Raw genomic sequence first — 22,992 nt, forward strand, 5'->3', positions numbered from 1 at the left:
CCATGGGGACTCAGGACCCCATAGTCCAGGGTTCTCAGCTGGTGTCTCCAATCCCATCATCACATCCATGGGGACTCAGGACCCCATCAAGCTCCTCCACAACCTCCAGCTCCTCAGCTGGTGGCTCCAACCCCATCATCTCATTCCTGGGGACTCAGGACCCCATAGTCCAGGGTTCTCAGCTGGTGGCTCCAACCCCAGCATCACATCCATGGGGACTCACGACCCCACCAAGCTCCTCCACAACCTCCAGCTCCTCGGCTGGTGGCTCCAACCCCAGCATCGCATCCATGGGGACTCGTGACCCCATAGTCCAGGGTTCTCAGCTGGTGTCTCCAACCCCAGCATCTCATCCCTGGGGACTCAGGACCCCGTAGTCCAGGGTTCTCAGCTGGTGTCTCCAACCCCATCATCAAATCCATGGGGACTCAGGACCCCACCAAGCTCCTCCACAACCTCCAGCTCCTCAGCTGGTGGCTCCAACCCCAGCATCTCATCCATGGGGACTCAGGACCCCATAGTCCAGGGTTCTCAGCTGGTGCCTCCAACCCCAGCATCACATCCATGGGGACTCAGGACCCCACCAAGCTCCTCCACAACCTCCAGCTCCTCAGCTGGTGGCTCCAACCCCAGCATCACATCCATGGGGACTCATGGCCCCATAGTCCAGGGTTCTCAGCTGGTGTCTCCAACCCCATCATCAAATCCATGGGGACTCAGGACCCCACCAAGCTCCTCCACAACCTCCAGCTCCTCGGCTGGTGGCTCCAACCCCAGCATCGCATCTCTGGGCTCTCACAACCCCATAGTCCAGGGTTCTCAGCTGGTGGCTTCAATGCTAGTGTTGGATCCTTGGGGACTTGCGACCCCATCAAGCTCCTCCACAACCTCCAGCTCCTCGGCTGGTGGCTCCAACCCCAGCATCGCATCCATGGGGACTCAGGACCCCGTAGTCCAGGGTTCTCAGCTGGTGTCTCCAATCCCATCATCACATCCATGGGGACTCAGGACCCCATCAAGCTCCTCCACAACCTCCAGCTCCTCAGCTGGTGGCTCCAACCCCAGCATCTCATCCCTGGGGACTCAGGACCCCGTAGTCCAGGGTTCTCAGCTGGTGTCTCCAACCCCATCATCAAATCCATGGGGACTCAGGACCCCACCAAGCTCCTCCACAACCTCCAGCTCCTCAGCTGGTGGCTCCAACCCCAGCATCTCATCCATGGGGACTCAGGACCCCATAGTCCAGGGTTCTCAGCTGGTGCCTCCAACCCCAGCATCACATCCATGGGGACTCAGGACCCCACCAAGCTCCTCCACAACCTCCAGCTCCTCAGCTGGTGGCTCCAACCCCAGCATCACATCCATGGGGACTCATGGCCCCATAGTCCAGGGTTCTCAGCTGGTGTCTCCAACCCCATCATCAAATCCATGGGGACTCAGGACCCCACCAAGCTCCTCCACAACCTCCAGCTCCTCGGCTGGTGGCTCCAACCCCAGCATCGCATCTCTGGGCTCTCACAACCCCATAGTCCAGGGTTCTCAGCTGGTGGCTTCAATGCTAGTGTTGGATCCTTGGGGACTTGCGACCCCATCAAGCTCCTCCACAACCTCCAGCTCCTCGGCTGGTGGCTCCAACCCCAGCATCGCATCCATGGGGACTCAGGACCCCGTAGTCCAGGGTTCTCAGCTGGTGTCTCCAATCCCATCATCACATCCATGGGGACTCAGGACCCCATCAAGCTCCTCCACAACCTCCAGCTCCTCGGCTGGTGGCTCCAACCCCAGCATCTCATTCCTGGGGACTCAGGACCCCATAGTCCAGGGTTCTCAGCTGGTGCCTCCAACCCCAGCATCTCATCCCTGGGGACTCAGGACCCCACCAAGCTCCTCCACAACCTCCAGCTCCTCGGCTGGTGGCTCCAACCCCAGCATCTCATTCCTGGGGACTCAGGACCCCACCAAGCTCCTCCACAACCTCCAGCTCCTCGGCTGGTGGCTCCAACCCCAGCATCTCATCCCTGGGGACTCAGGACCCCACCAAGCTTCTCCACAACCTCCAGCTGCTCAGCTGGTGTCTCCAACCCCATCATCTCATCCCTGGGGACTCAGGACCCCGTAGTCCAGGGTTCTCAGCTGGTGTCTCCAATCCCATCATCACATCCATGGGGACTCAGGACCCCACCAAGCTCCTCCACAACCTCCAGCTCCTCGGCTGGTGGCTCCAACCCCATCATCTCATTCCTGGGGACTCGTGACCCCATAGTCCAGGGTTCTTAGCTGGTGCCTCCAACCCCAGCATCTCATCCATGGGGACTCAGGACCCCACCAAGCTCCTCCACAACCTCCAGCTCCTCAGCTGGTGTCTCCAACCCCAGCATCTCATCCCTGGGGACTCAGGACCCCATAGTCCAGGGTTCTCAGCTGGTGGCTCCAACCCCAGCATCGCATCCATGGGGACTCAGGACCCCACCAAGCTTCTCCACAACCTCCAGCTCCTCAATTAGTGTCTCCAACCCCAGCATCTCATTCCTGGGGACTCATGGCCCCATAGTCCAGGGTTCTTAGCTGGTGGCTCCAACCCCAGCATCACATCCATGGGGACTCAGGACCCCACCAAGCTCCTCCACAACCTCCAGCTCCTCAGCTGGTGTCTCCAACCCCAGCATCGCATCCATGGGGACTCGTGACCCCATCAAGCTTCTCCACAACCTCCAGCTCCTCGGCTGGTGGCTCCAACCCCAGCATCTCATTCCTGGGGACTCAGGACCCCACCAAGCTCCTCCACAACCTCCAGCTCCTCGGCTGGTGGCTCCAACCCCAGCATCTCATCCCTGGGGACTCAGGACCCCATCAAGCTCCTCCACAACCTCCAGCTCCTCAGCTGGTGGCTCCAACCCCAGCATCGCATCCATGGGGACTCATGGCCCCATAGTCCAGGGTTCTCAGCTGGTGTCTCCAACCCCAGCATCACATCGATGGTGACTCAGGACCCCATCAAGCTCCTCCACAACCTCCAGCTCCTCGGCTGGTGGCTCCAACCCCATCATCTCATTCCTGGGGACTCGTGACCCCATAGTCCAGGGTTCTTAGCTGGTGCCTCCAACCCCAGCATCTCATCCCTGGGGACTCAGGACCCCACCAAGCTCCTCCACAACCTCCAGCTCCTCGGCTGGTGGCTCCAACCCCAGCATCGCATCCCTGAGGCTCACGAGGCATTTTCAGGAGCTTAGCGTAAGCAGGAGCTCGTTAACGGCCAGCGGGCAGAGCTCGGCTCCTTCTGAGAAGCTCCCCGAGCCCCGAGTTGAAGCCGGTGGCATTTTGGCCCGGAGTTAAGTCATTTTCCTGGATTTCAGGGATTTTTTCCCTGTCAACCGGTGACCTCATCGCATGGAGTCATGCACGGAAACTTTCCGCTCTTTCCAAGGGAGCTTAAAAAACACTAAAAAAGGAAAAACTATCTTTCCGTTGGCTCCCGGAACCCTTCCAGGAGAACGAGCTCCGTCTGCTCGCAACAAGTGAAAGAGAATCCGCCTGTGAGTAATCGCTGGAGCGAGAACGTCTGGCTCGGGGTCGCGCGAGCTTCCCGTGTGGAGGAGCTCGGCATCTAAGGGGGGTTGGGGTGATGCCGCCCACCCCGGAGCGACCTCAGATTTGGGGGGGTTGAGGCTGGAGGAGGCACCGGGGCAGAGAAATCGGTGGAGAAACATCTCAAGAGCTTGGTTGGAGGTGGGCTCGGGGCTTGGGGAGCGGCCAAGGTTCTTGCGATGGGTAAACAAGCTACTGGAAAAAATATTATTGGGTTTTTTTTAATATTTTTACGGCTAGGAAAAACTACCTGGAGTGGGTTTTTCTTATGCCTGGGAAGCGGGCCAGGAGTTAGGACATCGGGTTGATAGGGGAGGGTTTGGCCCCGGCTACCGTCTGCGTTGGCCCCCGCGGGGGCTCGGCTCCAGCCTCGGCTCCGAGGGCGGCGCTGGGGCCGGCGCGGAGAAGGGGGAGCCCTCCGGAGCCGAGCCGGGGGCCACCAGCAGCCCTCGCGGTGCCACCAGCGCTGGGAGCCCCCTCAAAGCCACCAGCCCCAGCAGCCTTCCCAGTTCCACCAGCCCTCCCAGTCCCACCAGCCCTGGAAACGCTCTCAAAGCCACCAGCCCCAGGAGCCTTCCCAGTTCCAGTTCCTCCAGGAGCCCTCCCAGTCCCACCAGCGCTGGGAACCCTCTCAAAGCCACCAACCCCAGCAGCTTTCCCAGTCCCAGAGCCTTCCCAGTTCCAGGAGCCCTCCCAGTCCCACCAGCTCTGGGAACCCTCTCAAACCCATCAACCCCAGCAGCCTTCCCAGTCCCAGTTCCTCCAGGAGCCTTCCCAGTCCCACCATCCCTGGGAACCCTCTCAAAGCCACCAACCCCAGGAGCCCTCCCAGTCCCAGTTCCACCAGCCCTCCCAGTCCCACCAGCTCTGGGAACCCCCTCAAACCCACCAACCCCAGCAGCCTTCCCAGTTCCAGGAGCCTTCCCAGTCCCACCAGCTCTGGGAACCCTCTCAAAGCCACCAACCCCACCAGCCCTCCCAGTCCCACCAGTCCTGGGAGCCCTCCCAGTCCCAGTTCCTCCAGGAGCCTTCCCAGTCCCACCAGTGCTGGGAACCCTCTCAAAGCCACCAACCCCAGCAGCTTTCCCAGTTCCACCAGCCCCAGGAGCCTTCCCAGTCCCAGTTCCTCCAGGAGCCTTCCCAGTCCCACCATCCCTGGGAACCCTCTCAAAGCCACCAACCCCAGGAGCCCTCCCAGTCCCAGTTCCACCAGCCCTCCCAGTCCCACCAGCTCTGGGAACCCCCTCAAACCCACCAACCCCAGCAGCCTTCCCAGTTCCAGGAGCCTTCCCAGTCCCACCAGCTCTGGGAACCCTCTCAAACCCACCAACCCCACCAGCCCTCCCAGTCCCACCAGTCCTGGGAGCCCTTCCAGTCCCAGTTCCTCCAGGAGCCTTCCCAGTCCCACCAGCCCTCCCAGTCCCACCAGTCCTGGGAGCCCTCCCAGTCCCAGTTCCTCCAGGAGCCCTCCCAGTCCCACCAGCTCTGGGAACCCTCTCAAAGCCACCAACCCCACCAGCCCTCCCAGTCCCACCAGTCCTGGGAGCCCTCCCAGTCCCAGTTCCTCCAGGAGCCTTCCCAGTCCCACCAGCTCTGGGAACCCTCTCAAACCCACCAACCCCAGCAGCCTTCCCAGTCCCACCAGCCCTCCCAGTCCCACCAGTCCTGGGAGCCCTTCCAGTTCCAGTTCCTCCAGGAGCCTTCCCAGTCCCACCAGTGCTGGGAACCCTCTCAAAGCCACCAACCCCAGCAGCTTTCCCAGTTCCACCAGCCCCAGGAGCCTTCCCAGTCCCAGTTCCTCCAGGAGCCTTCCCAGTCCCACCATCCCTGGGAACCCTCTCAAAGCCACCAACCCCAGGAGCCCTCCCAGTCCCAGTTCCACCAGCCCTCCCAGTCCCACCAGCTCTGGGAACCCCCTCAAACCCACCAACCCCAGCAGCCTTCCCAGTTCCAGGAGCCTTCCCAGTCCCACCAGCCCTGGGAGCCCTCTCAAACCCACCAACCCCACCAGCCCTCCCAGTCCCACCAGTCCTGGGAGCCCTTCCAGTCCCAGTTCCTCCAGGAGCCTTCCCAGTCCCACCAGCTCTGGGAACCCTCTCAAAGCCACCAACCCCACCAGCCCTCCCAGTCCCACCAGTCCTGGGAGCCCTTCCAGTCCCAGTTCCTCCAGGAGCCTTCCCAGTCCCACCAGCTCTGGGAACCCTCTCAAAGCCACCAACCCCAGCAGCCTTCCCAGTCCCACCAGCCCTCCCAGTCCCACCAGTCCTGGGAGCCCTTCCAGTCCCAGTTCCTCCAGGAGCCTTCCCAGTCCCACCAGTGCTGGGAACCCTCTCAAAGCCACCAACCCCAGCAGCTTTCCCAGTTCCACCAGCTCTGGGAGCCTTCCCAGTCCCACCAGACCTCCCAGTCCCACCACCCCTGGGAACCCTCTCAAACCCACCAACCCCAGCAGCCTTCCCAGTTCCAGGAGCCCTCCCAGTCCCACCAGCCCTGGAAACGCTCTCAAAGCCACCGACCCCAGCAGCCCTCCCAGTTCCAGGAGCCCTGGGAGCCTTCCCAGTCCCACCAGCTCTGGGAACCCTCTCAAACCCACCAACACCAGGAGCCTTCCCAGTTCCACCAGCCCTCCCAGTCCCACCAGCCCTGGGAGCCCTCCCAGTCCCACCAGCTCTGGGAGCCCTCTCAAACCCACCAACCCCAGCAGCCTTCCCAGTCCCAGTTCCTCCAGGAGCCCTCCCAGTCCCACCAGTCCCAGAGCACTTGGGATCCTTCCCACTCCCACCATACCTCCAGTCCCAGTCCCACCAGTCCCAGGGCACTTGGGAACCTCCCAATCCCACCAGTCCCAGAGCACCTGGGAACCTCCCAAACCCACCACACCTGGGAGCCCTCCCAGTCCCACCAGTCCCAGCATCCCATGGGCTGGAGCTCCTCCTTCCACGTGTGATGGAGCAAAGCCTCCAGGATGGGACCTGGGATGGGTGATGGGCCCTGGGATGGGTGATGGGACCTGGGATGGGTGATGGACCCAGCATCCCAGGGGCTGGAGCTCCTCCTTCCATGTGTGATGGAGCAAAGCCTCCAGGATGGGACCTGGGATGGGTGATGGACCCAGCATCCCAGGGGCTGGAGCTTCTCCTTCCACGTGTGATGGAGCAAAGCCTCCAGGATGGGATCTGGGATGGGTGATGGGACCTGGGATGGGTGATGGGACCTGGGATGGGTGATGGACCCAGCATCCCTGGGGCTGGAGCTCCTCCTTCCACGTGTGATGGAGCAAAACCTCCAGGATGGGACCTGGGATGGGTGGCCGTGACCTGACACCTTCTCCTTGTCCTTCCAGCTCTGAACCTGCTCCTGAAGGATCCCGTCCCCACTGTCCGCGTGAAGGTGGCCGAGACGCTGGGCCGCCTGGTCCGCGTCCTGTGAGCCGCGGCGCCTCCCAGCTCCATCGCAGCAATACCTGGCCGAGCTCCTGGCCACCAGCTCCGGAGCCGGAGAAGGTCCCTCGGCCACGGCCACGTCTTCCTGCCTCCATCTGCTGCAGCAGCTCCAACAGCTTCTTCTCTGGAAGCCCAGCGCCTTCACCCACCCCTCTAGGACCATTCCAGCCCGGTGGTGGCACCGCGGTGGCTGGAGGAGACGCGTCCTCCATCATTTTTGGGATGCGGTGGGGAGGGAAGGGGCTGCGGTTGGCTTGGAGCAGCATCTCCAAGCTTCCACTCGGCCCCCCGAGCAGGTTCCTGAGTCCTCCTGGTTGTCTCCAGCCCCTCGTCCCACCCTGCTGCTCCCCGCTGGGTCGTGTCCCGCGTGGCGGATGTCACCGTCCCCCCCCCCCCCACCACCACGTGTACATAAACGTCTTTTTAAATAAAGCTCTTTGCTCCTCAAACCTTGGTTCTCCTCCAAAGGAGGACGCTGGGACCTCTCGAGCTGGTCCTGCTCCACCATGAGGGGCATCTGCTCCAGGTTCTTGGCCCTGGGCTGGACTGGACTGGGAGGGCTCCTGGAGCTCTGGGATTGGAGGAGCTCCCTGGGGTGGTGGGACTGGGAGGGTTGTGTTGGGCAATTCCTGGGATGGGTGCCACCAGCTCCAGCTCTCCAGCCCAGTCCCAGCCCTTCATCCCAGCTTCAGGCCTCCAGCCCAACTCCATCTCCCTAACGTGACTCCTTCAACTCTCCAGCTCATCTTCAGCTCTCAATCCCAACTCCGGTTCTCCGGCCAAGCTCCATCCCAACCCACTACATCTCCATCTCAGCTCCAAATTCCCAGCTCCAGCTCTCCATCCCAGCTCCAACTCTCCATCCCAGCTCCCTCCAACTCTCCATCTCAGCTCCAACTCTCCATCCCAGCTCCAACTCTCCATCTCAGCTCCAAATTCCCAGCTCCAGCTCTCCATCCCAGCTCCAACTCTCCATCCCAGCTCCAACTCTCCACCTCAGCTCCCTCCAACTCTCCATCCCAGCTCCAACTCTCCATCCCAGCTCCCTCCAACTCTCCATCCCAGCTCCCTCCAACTCTCCATCCCAGCTCCAACTCTCCATCTCAGCTCCAACTCTCCATCTCAGCTCCAACTCTCCATCTCAGCTCCAACTCTCCATCCCAACTCCCTCCAACTCTCCATCCCAGCTCCAACTCTCCATCCCAGCTCCATCTCCCCACCCAAGCTCCATCTCTCCATCCCCTCTCCCCTGTCCATCACGCAGCTGCCGTGCATCTCACCAGCTTCGTTCCACCCCAGGCAGGAGAAGGCAACCCAGGACTGTAGCCAAAATAGTTTAATGAGAAAGGATCCCGGGTCCTGGTGATCCCATCACGAGATCCTGGTGATCCCATCACGAGGTTCTGGTGTTGGGGACGTCGCTGGTGGTGTCCTGGTGACCCCATCACGAGGTTCTGGTGTTGGGTTGGGGGCGATGCCGGTGCCACCAGCAGCTACGTGTAGAGCCGGACAGTGCCGTCGGCTCCGGAGGAGAAGACCCAGGGCTGGGTGGGGTGGAAGATCACGTCCAGGACGCCCAGATCCAAGGTCTGCACGTGGCCCTTGAGCACCTTGACGGGCACCAGGAGCGGGTTCTGCAGGAGGTCGCTGGTGGAGGGGGAGAAGAGGGGTCAGGGTAGGGTGTTCCCCTCCCTCTCTCCCACCTTCCCACCGCCCGGAGGTCACCCCGCCATCCCAGGGGGCAGCCCCGCAGCCCCTCCAGGGCTCCAGCTGAGGTGGCATCTCCCGTGGTGGCTTTTTCCCCTGGCTCCAACCTACTTGTAGACCATCCCGTGGCAGACGATGACGGTTCCATCGTCCGAGGCGGAGGCGAAGAGCGGGTAACGCTTGTGGAAGGCCACGCTCCGCAGGGCTTTCTTGTGGTGCCTGCGAGGACAGCGGGCGCCACGTCAGGGTGATGGGTGGAGGTTCTACCCTGCCCTTCGATCCTTCGCCGAGGCCCCCGGCCCCGCACCCGGCCAGGATTTATGGACCTCAAGATGGAATTGCCCGGAGCAGAGAGGCCAACGGGGACAGGCTGGGACCTGCTGGGACCCCCGGTGCCGTGGCCATGGAGGGTTTTCTCCTGGGAAAGCTCCGTCTCCAACGCTGACCCAGGGGAGCTCTCCCAGTCCCAAGGCTCCCAGGAACCCTCCCAGTCCCACCAGCCCAGGGAGATCTTCCAATCCCAGAGCCCCAGGAGCTCTCCCAGTCCCAGAGACCCAGGAGCCCTCCGAGTCCCACCAGCCCAGGGAGCTCTTCCAACCCTAGAACCCCAGAAGCCCTCCCAGTCCCACCAGCCCAGGGATCTCTTCCAACCCTAGAACCCCAGGAGCCCTCCCAGTCCCACCAGCCCAGGGAGATCTTCCAATCCCAGAGCTCCAGGAGCTCTCCCAGTCCCAAGGCTCCCAGAAGCCCTCCCAGTCCCACCACCCCAGGGAGCTCTTCCAACCCTAGAACCCCAGGAGCCCTCCCAGTCCCACCACGCCAGGGAGCTCTTCCAACCCTAGAACCCCAGGAGCCCTCCCAGTCCCACCAGCCCAGGAAGATCTTCCAACCCTAGAACCCCAGGAGCCCTCCCAGTCCAGTCCAGCCCCAGGCCAAGAACCTGGAGCAGATGGGCTCCACCATTGCCACTCATGGTGGAGCAGGACCAGCTCGAGAGGTCCCAGCATCCTCCTTTGAAGGAGATCATAGAATAGTTGGGGTTGGAAGGGAGCAATCATAGAACAGTTTGGGTTGGAAGGGACCTTCAGGACCATCCCTCTCACGGGAGACGCGAGACATGGCCACGTGGCCACGTCTCCATCGTCTTCCCGGGAGAAGGAAGAGCTACGAGCAGAGTCTCCGTGGGGTTTGGTGGGGCTGGGAGCAGGTCAAGGAGGAGCTGCAGGCCAGCCCGGCGCTCACCGCAGCAGCTGGTAGGGCCTGGTGGAGAGGTCCAAGTCAAACCAGGCCAGCTTGCTGTCGTAGCTGCCGCAGATGATGTTGTCACCTGGGAAAGAGAAGACGGGATCCTTGAGGCCACCACCAAACCCCAGGAAGAGCTCGGGAGACCCAGCAGCTCCTCTGGGCCACCTACCTCCCGGGTGGATGGCCATGCTGGACACCCACTTGCAGTTGGCCATCAGCTTCTTGGTGAGCTCCTGCTTGAGGAGGTTGTAGACGCGGACGTAGCGTTGGGTGGCCACGAAGAAGTAGGGCCGGACGGGGTGGAAGAGCACGCGCTGCACCAGCCCCTTGCTCTTGCGGAAGGGGTTCTGGCTCCACCGCTTGCTGGTCTGGTGGATCAGGACCTGCATGTTGCTGTTGTCGGACACGACGGTGGCCAAGTAGTCGCCTTTGCCGTGCCAGGTCACCTGCTTGAGGGCCTGGGGAGAGCGGAGAAGGAGGAGACGGCGCCTCAGACCCATCATCAACCCTTCCGGGCCGTCCCCCCACCACCCACGGCCTCCCGGTTCCCACCTTGCCGTGCTGGATGATCAAGCGGACGCCCTTGGCGTGCTCCTCAACGTTGGGCGTCAACCACTGCACGGGCTGGACTCGCTCCTCCTCCGGCGCCTCGTAGGACTCGAGGAGCTGGTCGGTGGCCCCGGAGAGCAGCTTGTCCCCCAGGTAGGGGTTCACCAGCAGCACCGAGCGCTCCCTGCGGCAGGGGAGGAGAAGATCAGGGCTCCACCAAGGAGGAGAAACGACTCCGGAAGCCCCGTGCCACCAGGGACACGGCCGCGGGGAGGGAGGACCATGAAATGAAGGTCCAGGGACCTCTGAGGTGGCCCAAGCATCCCTGGGACTGACTAGATGCTCCACAGGAGGAGGAATGAGAAATGAGGACCATGAAATGAAGGTCCAGGGACCTCTGAGGTGGACCAAGTGTCCCTTTCCTCCATAGGAGGAGGAGGAATGAGAAATGAGGACCATGAAATGAAGGTCTACGGACCTCTGAGGTGGCCCAAGTGTCCCTGGGACTCACTAGCTCCTCCATAAGAGGAGGAATGAGAAATGAGGACCATGAAATGAAGGTCTAGGGACCTCTGAGGTGGACCAAGTGTCCCTTTCCTCCATAGGAGGAGGAGGAATGAGAAATGAGGACCATGAAATGAAGGTCTACGGACCTCTGAGGTGGGCCAAGTGTCCCTGGGACTGACTAGATCCTCCACAGGAGGAGGAATGAGAAACGAGGACCATGAAATGAAGATCCAGGGACCTCTGAGGTGGGCCAAGTGTCCCTGGGACTGACTAGATCCTCCACAGGAGGAGGAATGAGAAATGAGGACCAGCAAATGAAGGTCTAGGGACCTCTGAGGTGGCCCAAGTGTCCCTTTCCTCCATAGGAGGAGGAGGAATGAGAAGTGAGGACCACCAAGTGAAGGTCCAGGGACCTCTGAGGTGGCCCAGGGACCTCTGAGGTGGCCCAAGTGTCCCAGGGACTGACTAGCTCCTCCATAAGAGGAGGAATGAGACATGAGGACCATGTATGAAGGTCCAGGGACCTCTGAGGTGGCCCCTGTGTTCCAGGGACACTCACACGCAGACGGCCACCAGGCAGAGGGTGGGGTTGGGGTTCCAGGCGACGCTCTTCACCACGCCGCCCACGGGCAGGGTCTTCACGCAGCGAGCGGTGCACACCTCCCAGAACCTCACCGAGCCGTCGTCGGAGCCTGAGGGACGGGACGGGGTGGGACGGGAGGGTCCAGGCGCCCGCGGGGACGCGGTGCTGGGACCTCAAAGACACGTCCTCGACCCTCGGGAAGGAGCAGCCTCGCTCACTTGGGTTAACGAGGACAATTCTGGGTCCTGCTCTTGGGGCTCAACAACCCTGAGCAGCTCCAGACGAGGAGAAGGCTGGCTGGAAAGGTCCCTGGAGGAGAAGGACCTCCAAGGTTGGTTGAACAGGAGCCAGCAGGGGCCCAGGGGGCCAAGAAGGCCAAGGGCATCTTGGCTTGGAGCAGAAACGACGTGGCCAGCAGGTCAGGGAGGGGATTTATGGACTCGGTGAGGCCACATCTCCAATCTGGGGTCAGTTTTGGGTTCCTCGCCCCAAGAAGGACCTTGAGGGGCTGGAGCGAGTGCAGAGAAGAGCAATGAAGCTGGGGAAGGGGCTGGAGACCACGAGGAGCGTGTGAGGAACCTGGGGGGGTTCAGCCTGGAGAAGAGGAGGCTGAGGGGAGACCTCATTGCTCTCTGCAACTCCCTGAGAGGAGCTTGTGGAGAGGAGGGAGCTGGGCTCTTCTCCCAGGGGACACAACGAGGTGGAACGACCTCAAGCTCCACCAGGGGAGGTTCAGATTGGACATCAGGAAAAGCTTCTTCATGGAGAGGGTCCTGGGGTCCTGGTGGAGGCACCAGGAGGGGGGTTGAGTCCCCTTCCCTGGAGGGTTTAAGTGCCGGGTGGACGCGGCGCTGAGGGCCACGGGTCAGTGGTTGATGGGGTCGGTTGGACTCGTTGACCCGCTGGGTCTCTTCCAACCTGGTGACTCTCCATGATTCTCTGCCTCTCCGAAGCCCTCGTGAAGGAGCAGCTCCCACCATCCCAAAGCAGCTTCGTGCCCAACAGCAGCTCCGGAGCCACCCCCAGCGAGACGTGCCCGGGGTCGGTGCCGAGAGGACATCTCTCACCCCTCTCCACGCTCCCTCCCTCCCTCCCCGCGCCGGCGGCTCCCGGCGCAGCTGCCGTGCTGGCCGCGTTCCCGGCTCTCCTCGGCTCGGCTCCATCCCAGACGCGAGGTTCCAGCGGCTCCCGCACCGCCGGGTGGACGCGGTGGGAGAAGATACCAGCGGCGTGAGCTCGTCGCCGCGGGTCGAGTTATTTTTAAGGCTTGAGCTCAGCCGCCTTCCCAGCCCGCGGCCAAGAATTCCACGTTGAGCAACCGGCCGGCACCGCGGCCACCGGGAGCCGGCGGCTCGGAAACTCCAAGGCTATAAAAAGCACATGTGCTTTTGGAGGCTCTTCAAGTGCCATCTGCTCTCAATCTCGGGCGGCGCACGGCACCGCCGTCGCTCCTCCTCCGGCGGCTCCTCACTTTCTCCACCGCGGGGAGCGAGGGACGCGAAGCTGCTGGGTGGGGTCCCCGCGAGCGGCTGGAAAAACCCACGGAGCCTTCTGGAGGCCACGTGACTTTGATGGAATGATAGGATCACCAGGTTGGAAAAGATCTCTTGGATCATCGAGTCCAATCATTCCTATCGGCCACTGAACCAGAGAATCATGAGGTTGGAGAAGATCTCTTGGATCATCAAGTCCAACCATCCCTATCTGCCACTGAACCATAGAATCACCAGGTTTGAAGAGACCTCTTGGATCATCAGGTCCAACCATCCCTACCTGCCACTGAACCAGAGAATCACCAGGTTGGAAAAGATCTCTTGGATCATCAAATCCAATCATTCCTATCGGCCACTAAATCAGAGAATCACCAGGTTTGAAGAGACCTCTTGGATCATCAGGTCCAACCATCCCTACCTGCCACTGAACCAGAGAATCATGAGGTTGGAGAAGATCTCTTGGATCATCAAGTCCAACCATCCCTACCTGCCACTAAATCACAGAATCACCAAGTTTGAAGAGACCTCTTGGATCATCAGGTCCAACCATCCATATCTGCTACTAAACCAGAGAATCACCAGGTTGGAGAAGATCTCTTGGATCATGGAGTCCAACCACTCCTGTCTGCCACTAACCCATGTCCCTCAGCACCTCGTCTACAAGTCTTTTAAACCCCTCCAGGGAAGGTGACTCCACCACTTCCCTGGGCAGCCTCTGCCAGGGCCCCAGGACCCTTTCCGAGAAGAAGTTCTTCCTGCTGTCCAGCCTGACCCTCCCCTGGTGGAGCTTGAGGTCGTTCCACCTTGTTCTGTCCCTTGGGAGAAGAGCCCAGCTCCCTCCTCTCCACAACCTCCTCTCAGGGAGCTGGAGAGAGCAATGAGGTCTCCCCTCAGCCTCCTCTTCTCCAGCCTAAACACCCTCAGGTTCCTCACATGCTCCTCTTGTTCTCCAGCCCCCTCACCAGCTTCGTTGCTCTTCTCTGGACTCTCTCCAGAGCCTCAAGGTCCTTCTTGGAGCGAGGAACCCAGCACTGACCCCAGGATTCGAGGAGCGGTCTCCCCAGGGCTGAGGCCAGAGGGAGAAGAACCTCCCTGACCTGCTGGCCACGCCGGGTCTGCTCCAAGCCAAGATGCCCTTGGCCTTCTTGGCCCCCTGGGCTCCTGTTCAACCAACCCCCCCAGGTCCTTCTCCTCCAGGGACCTTCCCAGCTGCTCCTCCCCAAGCCTGGAGCTGCTCGGGGTTGGTGAGACCCAAAAGCAGGACCCGCCATTTGGCCTTGGTGAACCTCATCCCATGGATCCAGCCTGTCCAGATCCCTTTGGAGAACCTCAAAACCCTCCAGCAGATCGACACCTCCTCCCAATTTAGAGTCCCCTGCACCGGGATGGGGACATGCTCCCTGTTTCTGCAGCTTCAGGGCTCCCAGGGAGGCTCCTGGGGTTCCCTCGGAGCCGGTGGAGACGACTGGAAGCATCTCCCAGCATCTCGTGGCATCCTTGATGTTCACACGGGGCCGTAGCTCGGCTGCTCCGAACCTCCAGGGGACCCAGGATGGTGGTGGGATCAGGAACGTCCCGGTTTGAGGAGCAAGGACTTACCTGAGACCAACCACTGCCCACTGGGAGAGACGCTGAGGCAACGCACCAGGCTGGTGTGTCCACGATAGACCTGGAGAGGGAGAGGTTAATGGGGTGAGGGTCAGTCCCAAGAGGTGTTCCTGCTCGGATCAGCGTTGGGGCACCCTCTCGTAAATCTCCGTATCCATGAGCTGGGGGACCTCAGCTGGAGGGTTGGGGCCAGGGCTGGAGTCCTCAGCAGGAGAAGGAGATGGAGCTGTTGGGACGGGGCCAGAGGAGGCTCCGAGGATGATGCGAGGGCTGGAGAACCTCCCGTCCCAGGACAGGAGGAGAGAGTTGGGGTTGTTGAGGAGAAGAGAAGGCTCCGAGGAGACCTTGGAGAGACCTTCCAGCACCTGAAGGGGCTCCAGGAAAGCTGGGGAGGGACTTTTTCCAAGGTCATGGAGTGATGGGATGAGGGGAACGGGGATAAACTGGAGAGGGGCAGGGTTAGACTGGCCATGAGGAGGAATTTCTTCATGATGAGGGTGGGGAGGCCCTGGAACAGGTTGTCCAGGGAAGCTGTGGCTGCCCCATCCCTGGAGATGTTAAAGACCAGGTTGGATGGACCTTGGAGCTCCTGATCCAGCAGGAGGTGTCCCTGCCCATGGCAGGAGGTTGGAACTGGATGATCTTGAAGGTCCCTCCCAACCCAAACTATTTTATGATCCTGTGACACCAGGTTGGGTGCAAGTGTGGCTATGTCTGAGGGCAGGAAGGATCTACAGAGGGATCGGGCCATGGATCCAGGGCTGGAGGGCAGGAGGATCTGCAGAGGGATCTGGATCCAGGGCTGGAGGGCAGGAGGATCTGCAGAGGGATCTGGATCCATGGCTGGGGGGCAGGAGGATCTGCAGAGGGAGCTGGATCCATGGCTGGAGGGCAGGAGGATCTGCAGAGGGATCTGGATCCATGGCTGGGGGGCAGGAGGATCTAGAGAGGGATCTGGATCCACGGCTGGAGGGCAGGAGGATCTGCAGAGGGATCTGGATCCCTGGCTGGGGGGCAGGAGGATCTGCAGAGGGATCTGGATCCCTGGCTGGAGGGCAGGAGGATCTGCAGAGGGATCTGGATCCCTGGCTGGGGGGCAGGAGGATCTGCAGAGGGATCTGGATCCATGGCTGGAGGGCAGGAGGATCTGCAGAGGGATCTGGATCCCTGGCTGGAGGGCAGGAGGATCTGCAGAGGGATCTGGATCCATGGCTGGAGGGCAGGAGGATCTGCAGAGGGATCTGGATCCATGGCTGGAGGGCAGGAGGATCTGCAGAGGGAGCTGGATCCATGGCTGGAGGGCAGGAGGATCTGCAAAGGGATCTGGATCCATGGCTGGAGGGCAGGAGGATCTGCAGAGGGATCTGGATCCATGGCTGGAGGGCAGGAGGATCTGCAGAGGGCTCTGGCCATGGGTCCAGGGGCTGAGGCCAACAGGATGGGCTTCCCCAAGGCCAAGCGTTGGGTTCTGCACTTGGGTCACACCAACCTCAGGCTTGCAGAGGAGCAAATGGAGAACTGCCAAGTGGAAAAGGTCCTGGGGTGCTGGTCACCAGCAGCTGGGTCCTCAGCAGCCCCTCCAGCTCCACGTAGTCACTCACCAAGGCTTGGGTGGTCGGGAAGGGCTGCAGATCCCGCGGCTTCGGCAGCTTGGGAATCAAATCCTCGGGATCCACGTTGACCTGCGAGAAGGAAGCAGTGAGACACAACCAGGTTGCCCCACCAGCACTTGACGCTCCGTGCGCGTGGGGTCCACCAGCCCTGGGGGCCCCCAGGAGGTTCTGGGCACAAACCCCACGCTCAGGACCCTCAGCAAGTTCACAGGTGACACCAGGGTGAGCAGGGCAGTTGCCACAGGGGAAGGAGGGGATGTCACCCAGAGGGACCTGGATGGGATGGAGACGTGGGGCTGGGAGAACCTCAGGAGCTTCAACAAGGCCAAGGTCCTACACCCGGGTGGGGACAATCCATGGTTTCCATCCACGATAGGGGATGATGGGATGGGAGCAGCCCTGAGGAGAAGGACTTGGGGTGATGGTCAAGGAGAAGCTCAACGTGAGCTCAACACCCACAGCCCAGAAGTCCAACCACGTCCTGGGCTGCATCCAAAGAGTGAGACCAGCAGGGAGGGAGGGGATTGTCCCCTCTGCTCCTCTCGGGGAGACCTCAGCTGGAGGGTTGGGGCCAGGGCTGGAATCCTCAGCAGGAGAAGGAGATGGAGCTGTTGGGACGGGGCCAGAGGAGGCTCCGAGGATGATGCGAGGGCTGGAGAACCTCCCGTCCCAGGACAGGAGGAGAGAGTTGGGCTTGTTCAGGAGAAGAGAAGGCTCCGAGGAGACCTTGGAGAGACCTTCCAGCACCTGAAGGGGCTCCAAGAAAGCTGGAGAAGGACTTTCTACAAAGGCTTGGAACTGGATGGGCTTTAAGGTCCCCTCCAACCCAAACTATTCTATGAAATCCCAGGACGAGGCTTCTAGAAGCACGACCACTGCCCCGATGCAGCTCAGGAGCTTCCAGCAAGCTGGGTCTGGTGCTGGGAGAAGATGGGACCAAGAGGTCTTCAGGAGCAGCACTTTGTGTCCCGGAGCGTTGAGGTCTCCTGGGTGGCGTCGGGAGCCATCCAGGCTCTCAACCATCCAACTCTCAGCCATCCCCAGGAGAGCTGGGATGGGGAAGCTGGGGTAGAAGAAGTCCTCACCCGCATTTTCCTCTGGCGTGGGCAGAGGTAGAGGTCCAGGCAACGCTCGAAGCGCTCGTGGATGAAGCGAGGATAGGCCGGGACGGCCCGCAGGCACCCGAACTGCCGCGGCACCACGTTCAGCCGCCGCTCGGCCGGCTCCTGCTGCTCCCAGGCCAGCTTCTGCGGGATGGAGGAGAACCCGGCTCAGCAGGGCTGGGAGGACCCCTCATCCCACCGAGCTGAGCAGGATCCATCCTGGAGTTGGTTCCTCAGGAGCCCTGAGCCCCACAAATCCCACTGAGCTGAGCAGGATCCATCCTGGAGTTGGTTCCTCAGGAGCCCTGAACCCCACACATCCCACTGAGCTGAGCAGGAACCATCCTGGAGTTGGTTCCTCAGGACCCCTGAACCCCACACATCACCCCAAGCCCAGTAAGATCCATCCTGGAGCTGGAGTTGGTTCCTCAAGAACTCTGAACCCCACAAATCCCACTGAGCTGAGCAGGATCCATCCTGGAGCTGGTTCCTCAGGAGCCCTGAACCCCACACATCCCACTGAGCTGAGCAGGAACCATCCTGGAGTTGGTTCCTCAGGAACCCTGAACTCCACACATCACCCCAAGCCCAGTAAGATCCATCCTGGAGCTGGAGTTGGTTCCTCAGGAAGCCTGAACCCCACAAATCCCACTGAGCTGAGCAGGATCCATCCTGGAGCTGGTTCCTCAGGAGCCCTGAACCCCACACATCCCACTGAGCTGAGCAGGAACCATCCTGGAGTTGGTTCCTCAGGAACCCTGAACTCCACACATCACCCCAAGCCCAGTAAGATCCATCCTGGAGCTGGAGTTGGTTCCTCAGGAAGCCTGAACCCCACAAATCCCACTGAGCTGAGCAGGATCCATCCTGGAGCTGGTTCCTCAGGACCCCTGAACCCCACAAATCCCACTGAGCTGAGCAGGATCCATCCTGGAGCTGGTTCCTCAGGAGCCCTGAACCCCACAAATCCCACTGAGCTGAGCAGGATCCATCCTGGAGTTGGTTCCTCAGGAGCCCTGAACCCCACACATCCCACTGAGCTGAGCAGGAACCATCCTGGAGTTGGTTCCTCAGGAACCCTGAACTCCACACATCACCCCAAGCCCAGTAAGATCCATCCTGGAGCTGGAGTTGGTTCCTCAGGAAGCCTGAACCCCACAAATCCCACTGAGCTGAGCAGGATCCATCCTGGAGTTGGTTCCTCAGGAACCCTGAACCCCACACATCCCACTGAGCTGAGCAGGAACCATCCTGGAGTTGGTTCCTCAGGAACCCTGAACTCCACACATCACCCCAAGCCCAGTAAGATCCATCCTGGAGCTGGAGTTGGTTCCTCAAGAACTCTGAACCCCACAAATCCCACTGAGCTGAGCAGGATCCATCCTGGAGCTGGTTCCTCAGGACCCCTGAACCCCACAAATCCCACTGAGCTGAGCAGGATCCATCCTGGAGCTGGTTCCTCAGGAACCCTGAACCCCACACATCCCACTTTGCTGAGCAAGATCCATCCCTGTGTTGGTTCTTCAGGAACCCCGAGCCCCACACATCCCCCCAAGCCCAGTAAGATCCATCCTGGAGCTGGAGCTGGTTCCTCAGGAACCCTAAACCCCACTCATCCCCCCACCAAGGTGAACAAAATCCATCCAGGAGCTGGAGTTGGTTCTTCACGACTCCTGAACCCTCTGCACGTCCCCGTGACCAAGCAAGAACCACCCTGGAGCTGGTTCCTCAGGACCCCTGAACCCCAAACATCACTCTGAGCCAAGCAAGGTCCATCCTGGAGCTGGAGCTGGTTCCTCAGGACTCCTGAACCCTCTGTACATCCCCCTGACCAAGCAAGAACCACCCTGGAGCTGCTTCCTCCCCTTGCCAGTCCATGAGACACCAACCTGCCCGATTCCACGATTCTACAACTCAACTCATCTCAACGTGACGTGGTCTCCAGCCCTTCCACCGCTTCCTTCCTTGGACCTCAGCGCCACCCAAGCTCCCCGTGCCCTCATCGCTCCCCCCTGCAGCTCCCGGGACCCCGTTACCTCCTCCTCGCTGAGCAGATACTCGGGGGGTGGGTTGTAGGACTCCTCGTGGCCGGGCAGCTTCATCTTGGGGGCCGGGACGTGCATCTTGTGGCGCCCCAGGATGGAGTTGGGATCCTCGTGGGCCCAGAGGTCGTAGTAGGTCGGAGCGTCGTCCTTGGGCTTGCGGGGCTTGATCCAGCCCATCTTGATGGCGTGGACCAGCTTGGAGACCTGTGGGATGGCGAGAGGTCAACCCCGGGAGCTGCAGGAGCCCGTAGGATCAGCAAGGAGGACGCGTGGGAGGTGAGGATGGAAAGGAAGGTTCTCCACGCGGCTCTGCAACCCTAGGAGGCTTCGAAGAACCTACAGGCTTGATACGGGGACACCACGTGCTGCAGCAGGAACCGTTGGGACGCGAGGAGGTCACAGCCGCGGCTCGGAAGCTCCAGAGCTCAGCTCCGCGCTCCTCGCTCACCCGAGGGCACCATCATCTCCCTCACCTTCTCCTTCTCGACGAGAGAAGGGATGAAGCTCCGCTTGTCGGCGGGGCGATTCGTCACCGGGTGGATCATGACCTCGCGGGTGAAGAAGTCCACGGCCGGCTGGGGGGACAAAAGAGCTGTGAGGTCGCGGTTCCGGGCTGCCCTTCCCTGTCCTGGGACAACCCAAGAACTTGGGAGGAAGCGCCGAGGTCGCGCCGCGGCCCTACCTCGTAGGGATTGAAGTGGACATCCCCAAACTGGCCCCTCTGGAGCCGCTGGACCAGCTCCACCTGCTCGTCCGTCAGCTTCACGTCTGCTCCCGTCATCTTGTCCTGGACCGTCCGCCTGCAGGGATCCAGGAGGGACAAGGTCACCCTTGATGGTGGCACAACCCTCAACTCCCCGCGGGGCTCCTGAGTCCCACGGACCAGGAGCCACATCTGGAGAGCTGGAGGTCTCCAGCCTTGGCGTCGGCAGCCCTGAGCTCCAGGAAAGCTGGAGACGTGGGGCTGGGAGAACCTCAGGAGGTTCAACAAGGCCAAGGGTGAGGTCCTACAGCTGGGTCGGGGCAATCCGTGGTTTCCATCCAGGATGGGGGATGATGGGGAGAAACCCTGAGGGGAAGGACTTGGGGTGATGGTCAAGGAGAAGCTCAACGTGAGCTCAACACCCACAGCCCAGAAGGTCAACAGGGTCCTGGGCTGCATCCAAAGAGTGAGACCAGCACGGAGGGAGGGGATTGTCCCCTCTGCTCCACTCGGGGAGACCTCAGCTGGAGGGTTGGGGCTAGGGCTGGAATCCTCAGCAGGAGAAGGAGATGGAGCTGTTGGGACGGGGCCAGAGGAGGCTCCGAGGATGATGCGAGGGCTGGAGAACCTCCCGTCCCAGGACAGGAGGAGAGAGTTGGGGTTGTTCAGGAGAAGAGAAGGCTCCGAGGAGACCTTGGAGAGACCTTCCAGCACCTGAAGGGGCTCCAGGAAAGCTGGGGAGGGACTTTTTCCAAGCTCATGGAGTGATGGGATGAGGGGAACGGGGATAAACTGGAGAGGGGCAGGGTTAGACTGGACACGAGGAGGAATTTCTTCTCCATGAGGGTGAGGAGACCCTGGAACAGGTTGTCCAGGGAAGCTGTGGCTGCCCCATCCCTGGAGATGTTGAAGACCAGGTTGGATGGACCTTGGAGCCCCCGATCCAGCGGGAGGTGTCCCTGCGCGTGGCAGGAGGTGGGACTGGCTGAGCTTTAAGGCCCCTTCCAACCCAACCCACAGGATCACAGAACGACGTGTGTTGGAAGATCTTAAAGCTCTTCTTAAAGACCTTCGAATTCCAACTCATCGTAGGATTCCATGAAATGAGGGGGTTGGAATCCCCGCGGACACACTCATCGCATCGCGCGCCCTCCCCCTCCTCACTCACCAATAATCAGGGTTCTCCATCTTCTCCAGGAACATGTCCAGCTCATCCTTGGTCCGGATGGGCTTGTAGATCTTCTTGCCATCCAGGTTGTAGCCGATGTGCGGGAAGTCCTGGTACCACTCCATGGGGATGTTCCCCACCGTGTTGCGAATGTCCTGGAAGGAAGAGGAGAGCAGAAGCATGAGGAGAAAGGAGAGGACGTCGCTTCAAGCCCCCGGTGGGTCCCGGTTGGATAAGAAGACGAGAGGACAGGAAAGCTGAGAGATGTCCACCTTCCTCGCCCGTCTCCAGGCACTGAAAAGCAGCAGAAGTGCCCAGGAAGGTGCTTGGCAGTCAAGATCGTAGGATCCCGAGGTTGGAAAAGACCTTTGAGATCATCAAGTCCAACCATACCTGTCCACGATCATGTCCTTAAGCACTTCATCTACCCTGTTTTCAAACATCTCCAGGGATGGGGACTCCAACGCCACCTTGGGCAGCCTCTGCCAGGGCCTGAGAACCCTTCAGGCGAAGAAATGTCCTGTCCCCTGTTCCACAAGCTCCTCTCAGGGAGTTGGAGAGAGCAATGAGGTCTCCCCTCAGCCTCCTCTTCTCCAGGCTGAACACCCCCAGGTTCCTCACACGCTCCTCGTGGTCTCCAGCCCCTTCCCCAGCTTCGTTGCTCTTCTCTGCACTCGCTCCAGCCCCTCAAGGTCCTTCTTGGGGCGAGGAACCCAAAACTGAGCTCAGATTTGAGATGTGGCCTCACCGAGTCCATAAATCCCCTCCCTGACCTGCTGGCCACGTCGTTTCTCCTCCAAGCTAAGATGCCCTCGGCCTTCTTGGCCCCCTGGGCCCCTGCTGGCTCCTGTTCAACCAACCCCCCCAGGTCCTTCTCCTCCAGGGACCTTTCCAGCTGCTCTTCCCCACCCCTGGAGCTGCTCGGGGTTGGTGACACCCAAGAGCGGGACCCAACGCATGAACCTCATCCCGTTGGCCTCAGCCTATGGGTTCAGCTCATCGATGCTTCTCAGCAGGAGCGAAGCAAAACGCGAGAGGGCTGCCCCGCGGTGGAAGAGGTGGGGAGGACCCTGAGGGAACCTCGGATTTACAGTGGGGTGAGAGGTTTGGTTCGCGAGCTTCCAAGGTCAAGGTGAGCAGGTCAAGGGAGGAGATTGTCCCCTCTGCTCCTCTCGGGGAGACCTCAGCTGGAGGGTTGGGGCCAGGGCTGGAATCCTCAGCAGGAGAAGGAGATGGAGCTGTTGGGACGGGGCCAGAGGAGCCCCTTCAGGTGCTGGAAGGTCTCTCCAAGGTCTCCTCGGAGCCTTCTCCTGAACAACCCCAACTCTCTCAGCCTGTCCTCGGACGGGAGGTTCTCCAGCCCTCGCATCATCCCTGGAGCCTCCTCCGAAGCCGTTCCAAAACATGGACTTTGGAAGGTGTCCCCAGCCCCAGAGCGTGCAGGAAGGACCAAACTCCTTCCAGTTGGAGTCTCGTGATGGTGTCAGAGCAGTTGGAGTCCATCCTTTCCACCCAAGCGCTCCGGTGCCGCGGGGAGCGAGCACGGAGGAGTCGGGAGCTCGGGATCGGAGCGAGGAATTGTTGTCCCTCAGCCTCAACGTCTGGAAGTTGTTCTTGGATAGACTTGGGGCATTCCTAGA

The 22,992-nt window shown here is 60.9% G+C and overlaps 2 protein-coding genes across 2 annotated transcripts in view; one reads left to right on the top strand and one right to left on the bottom strand.

The window, feature by feature from the left end:
- Positions 1–7,477, top strand: part of MROH1 (maestro heat like repeat family member 1) — a 78,872-nt gene extending 71,395 nt beyond the window's left edge. Inside the window, 1 exon segment of the mRNA XM_069882077.1 lies at positions 6,929–7,477. Coding sequence (XP_069738178.1) covers positions 6,929–7,014 — 86 coding nt within the window. The 3' untranslated portion in view covers positions 7,015–7,477.
- An 872-nt stretch (positions 7,478–8,349) lies between these two features.
- BOP1 (BOP1 ribosomal biogenesis factor) overlaps positions 8,350–22,992 on the bottom strand; it is a 67,347-nt gene continuing 52,704 nt past the window's right edge. The window contains exons 4-16 of the mRNA XM_069882081.1: positions 21,353–21,507; positions 20,164–20,281; positions 19,955–20,056; positions 19,473–19,685; positions 17,419–17,580; positions 16,322–16,402; positions 14,712–14,781; positions 11,596–11,728; positions 10,533–10,713; positions 10,150–10,438; positions 9,978–10,062; positions 8,847–8,954; positions 8,350–8,675 (exon numbers count right to left, since the gene is read on the bottom strand). Of these exons, the coding sequence (XP_069738182.1) occupies positions 8,522–8,675; positions 8,847–8,954; positions 9,978–10,062; positions 10,150–10,438; positions 10,533–10,713; positions 11,596–11,728; positions 14,712–14,781; positions 16,322–16,402; positions 17,419–17,580; positions 19,473–19,685; positions 19,955–20,056; positions 20,164–20,281; positions 21,353–21,507 (1,851 nt within the window). The 3' untranslated portion in view covers positions 8,350–8,521. The remainder of the gene's footprint in view (positions 8,676–8,846; positions 8,955–9,977; positions 10,063–10,149; positions 10,439–10,532; positions 10,714–11,595; positions 11,729–14,711; positions 14,782–16,321; positions 16,403–17,418; positions 17,581–19,472; positions 19,686–19,954; positions 20,057–20,163; positions 20,282–21,352; positions 21,508–22,992) is intronic.

The sequence above is a fragment of the Phaenicophaeus curvirostris genome, unplaced genomic scaffold, assembly GCF_032191515.1.
Source record: "Phaenicophaeus curvirostris isolate KB17595 unplaced genomic scaffold, BPBGC_Pcur_1.0 scaffold_75, whole genome shotgun sequence".
Classification (NCBI taxonomy): domain Eukaryota; kingdom Metazoa; phylum Chordata; class Aves; order Cuculiformes; family Cuculidae; genus Phaenicophaeus; species Phaenicophaeus curvirostris.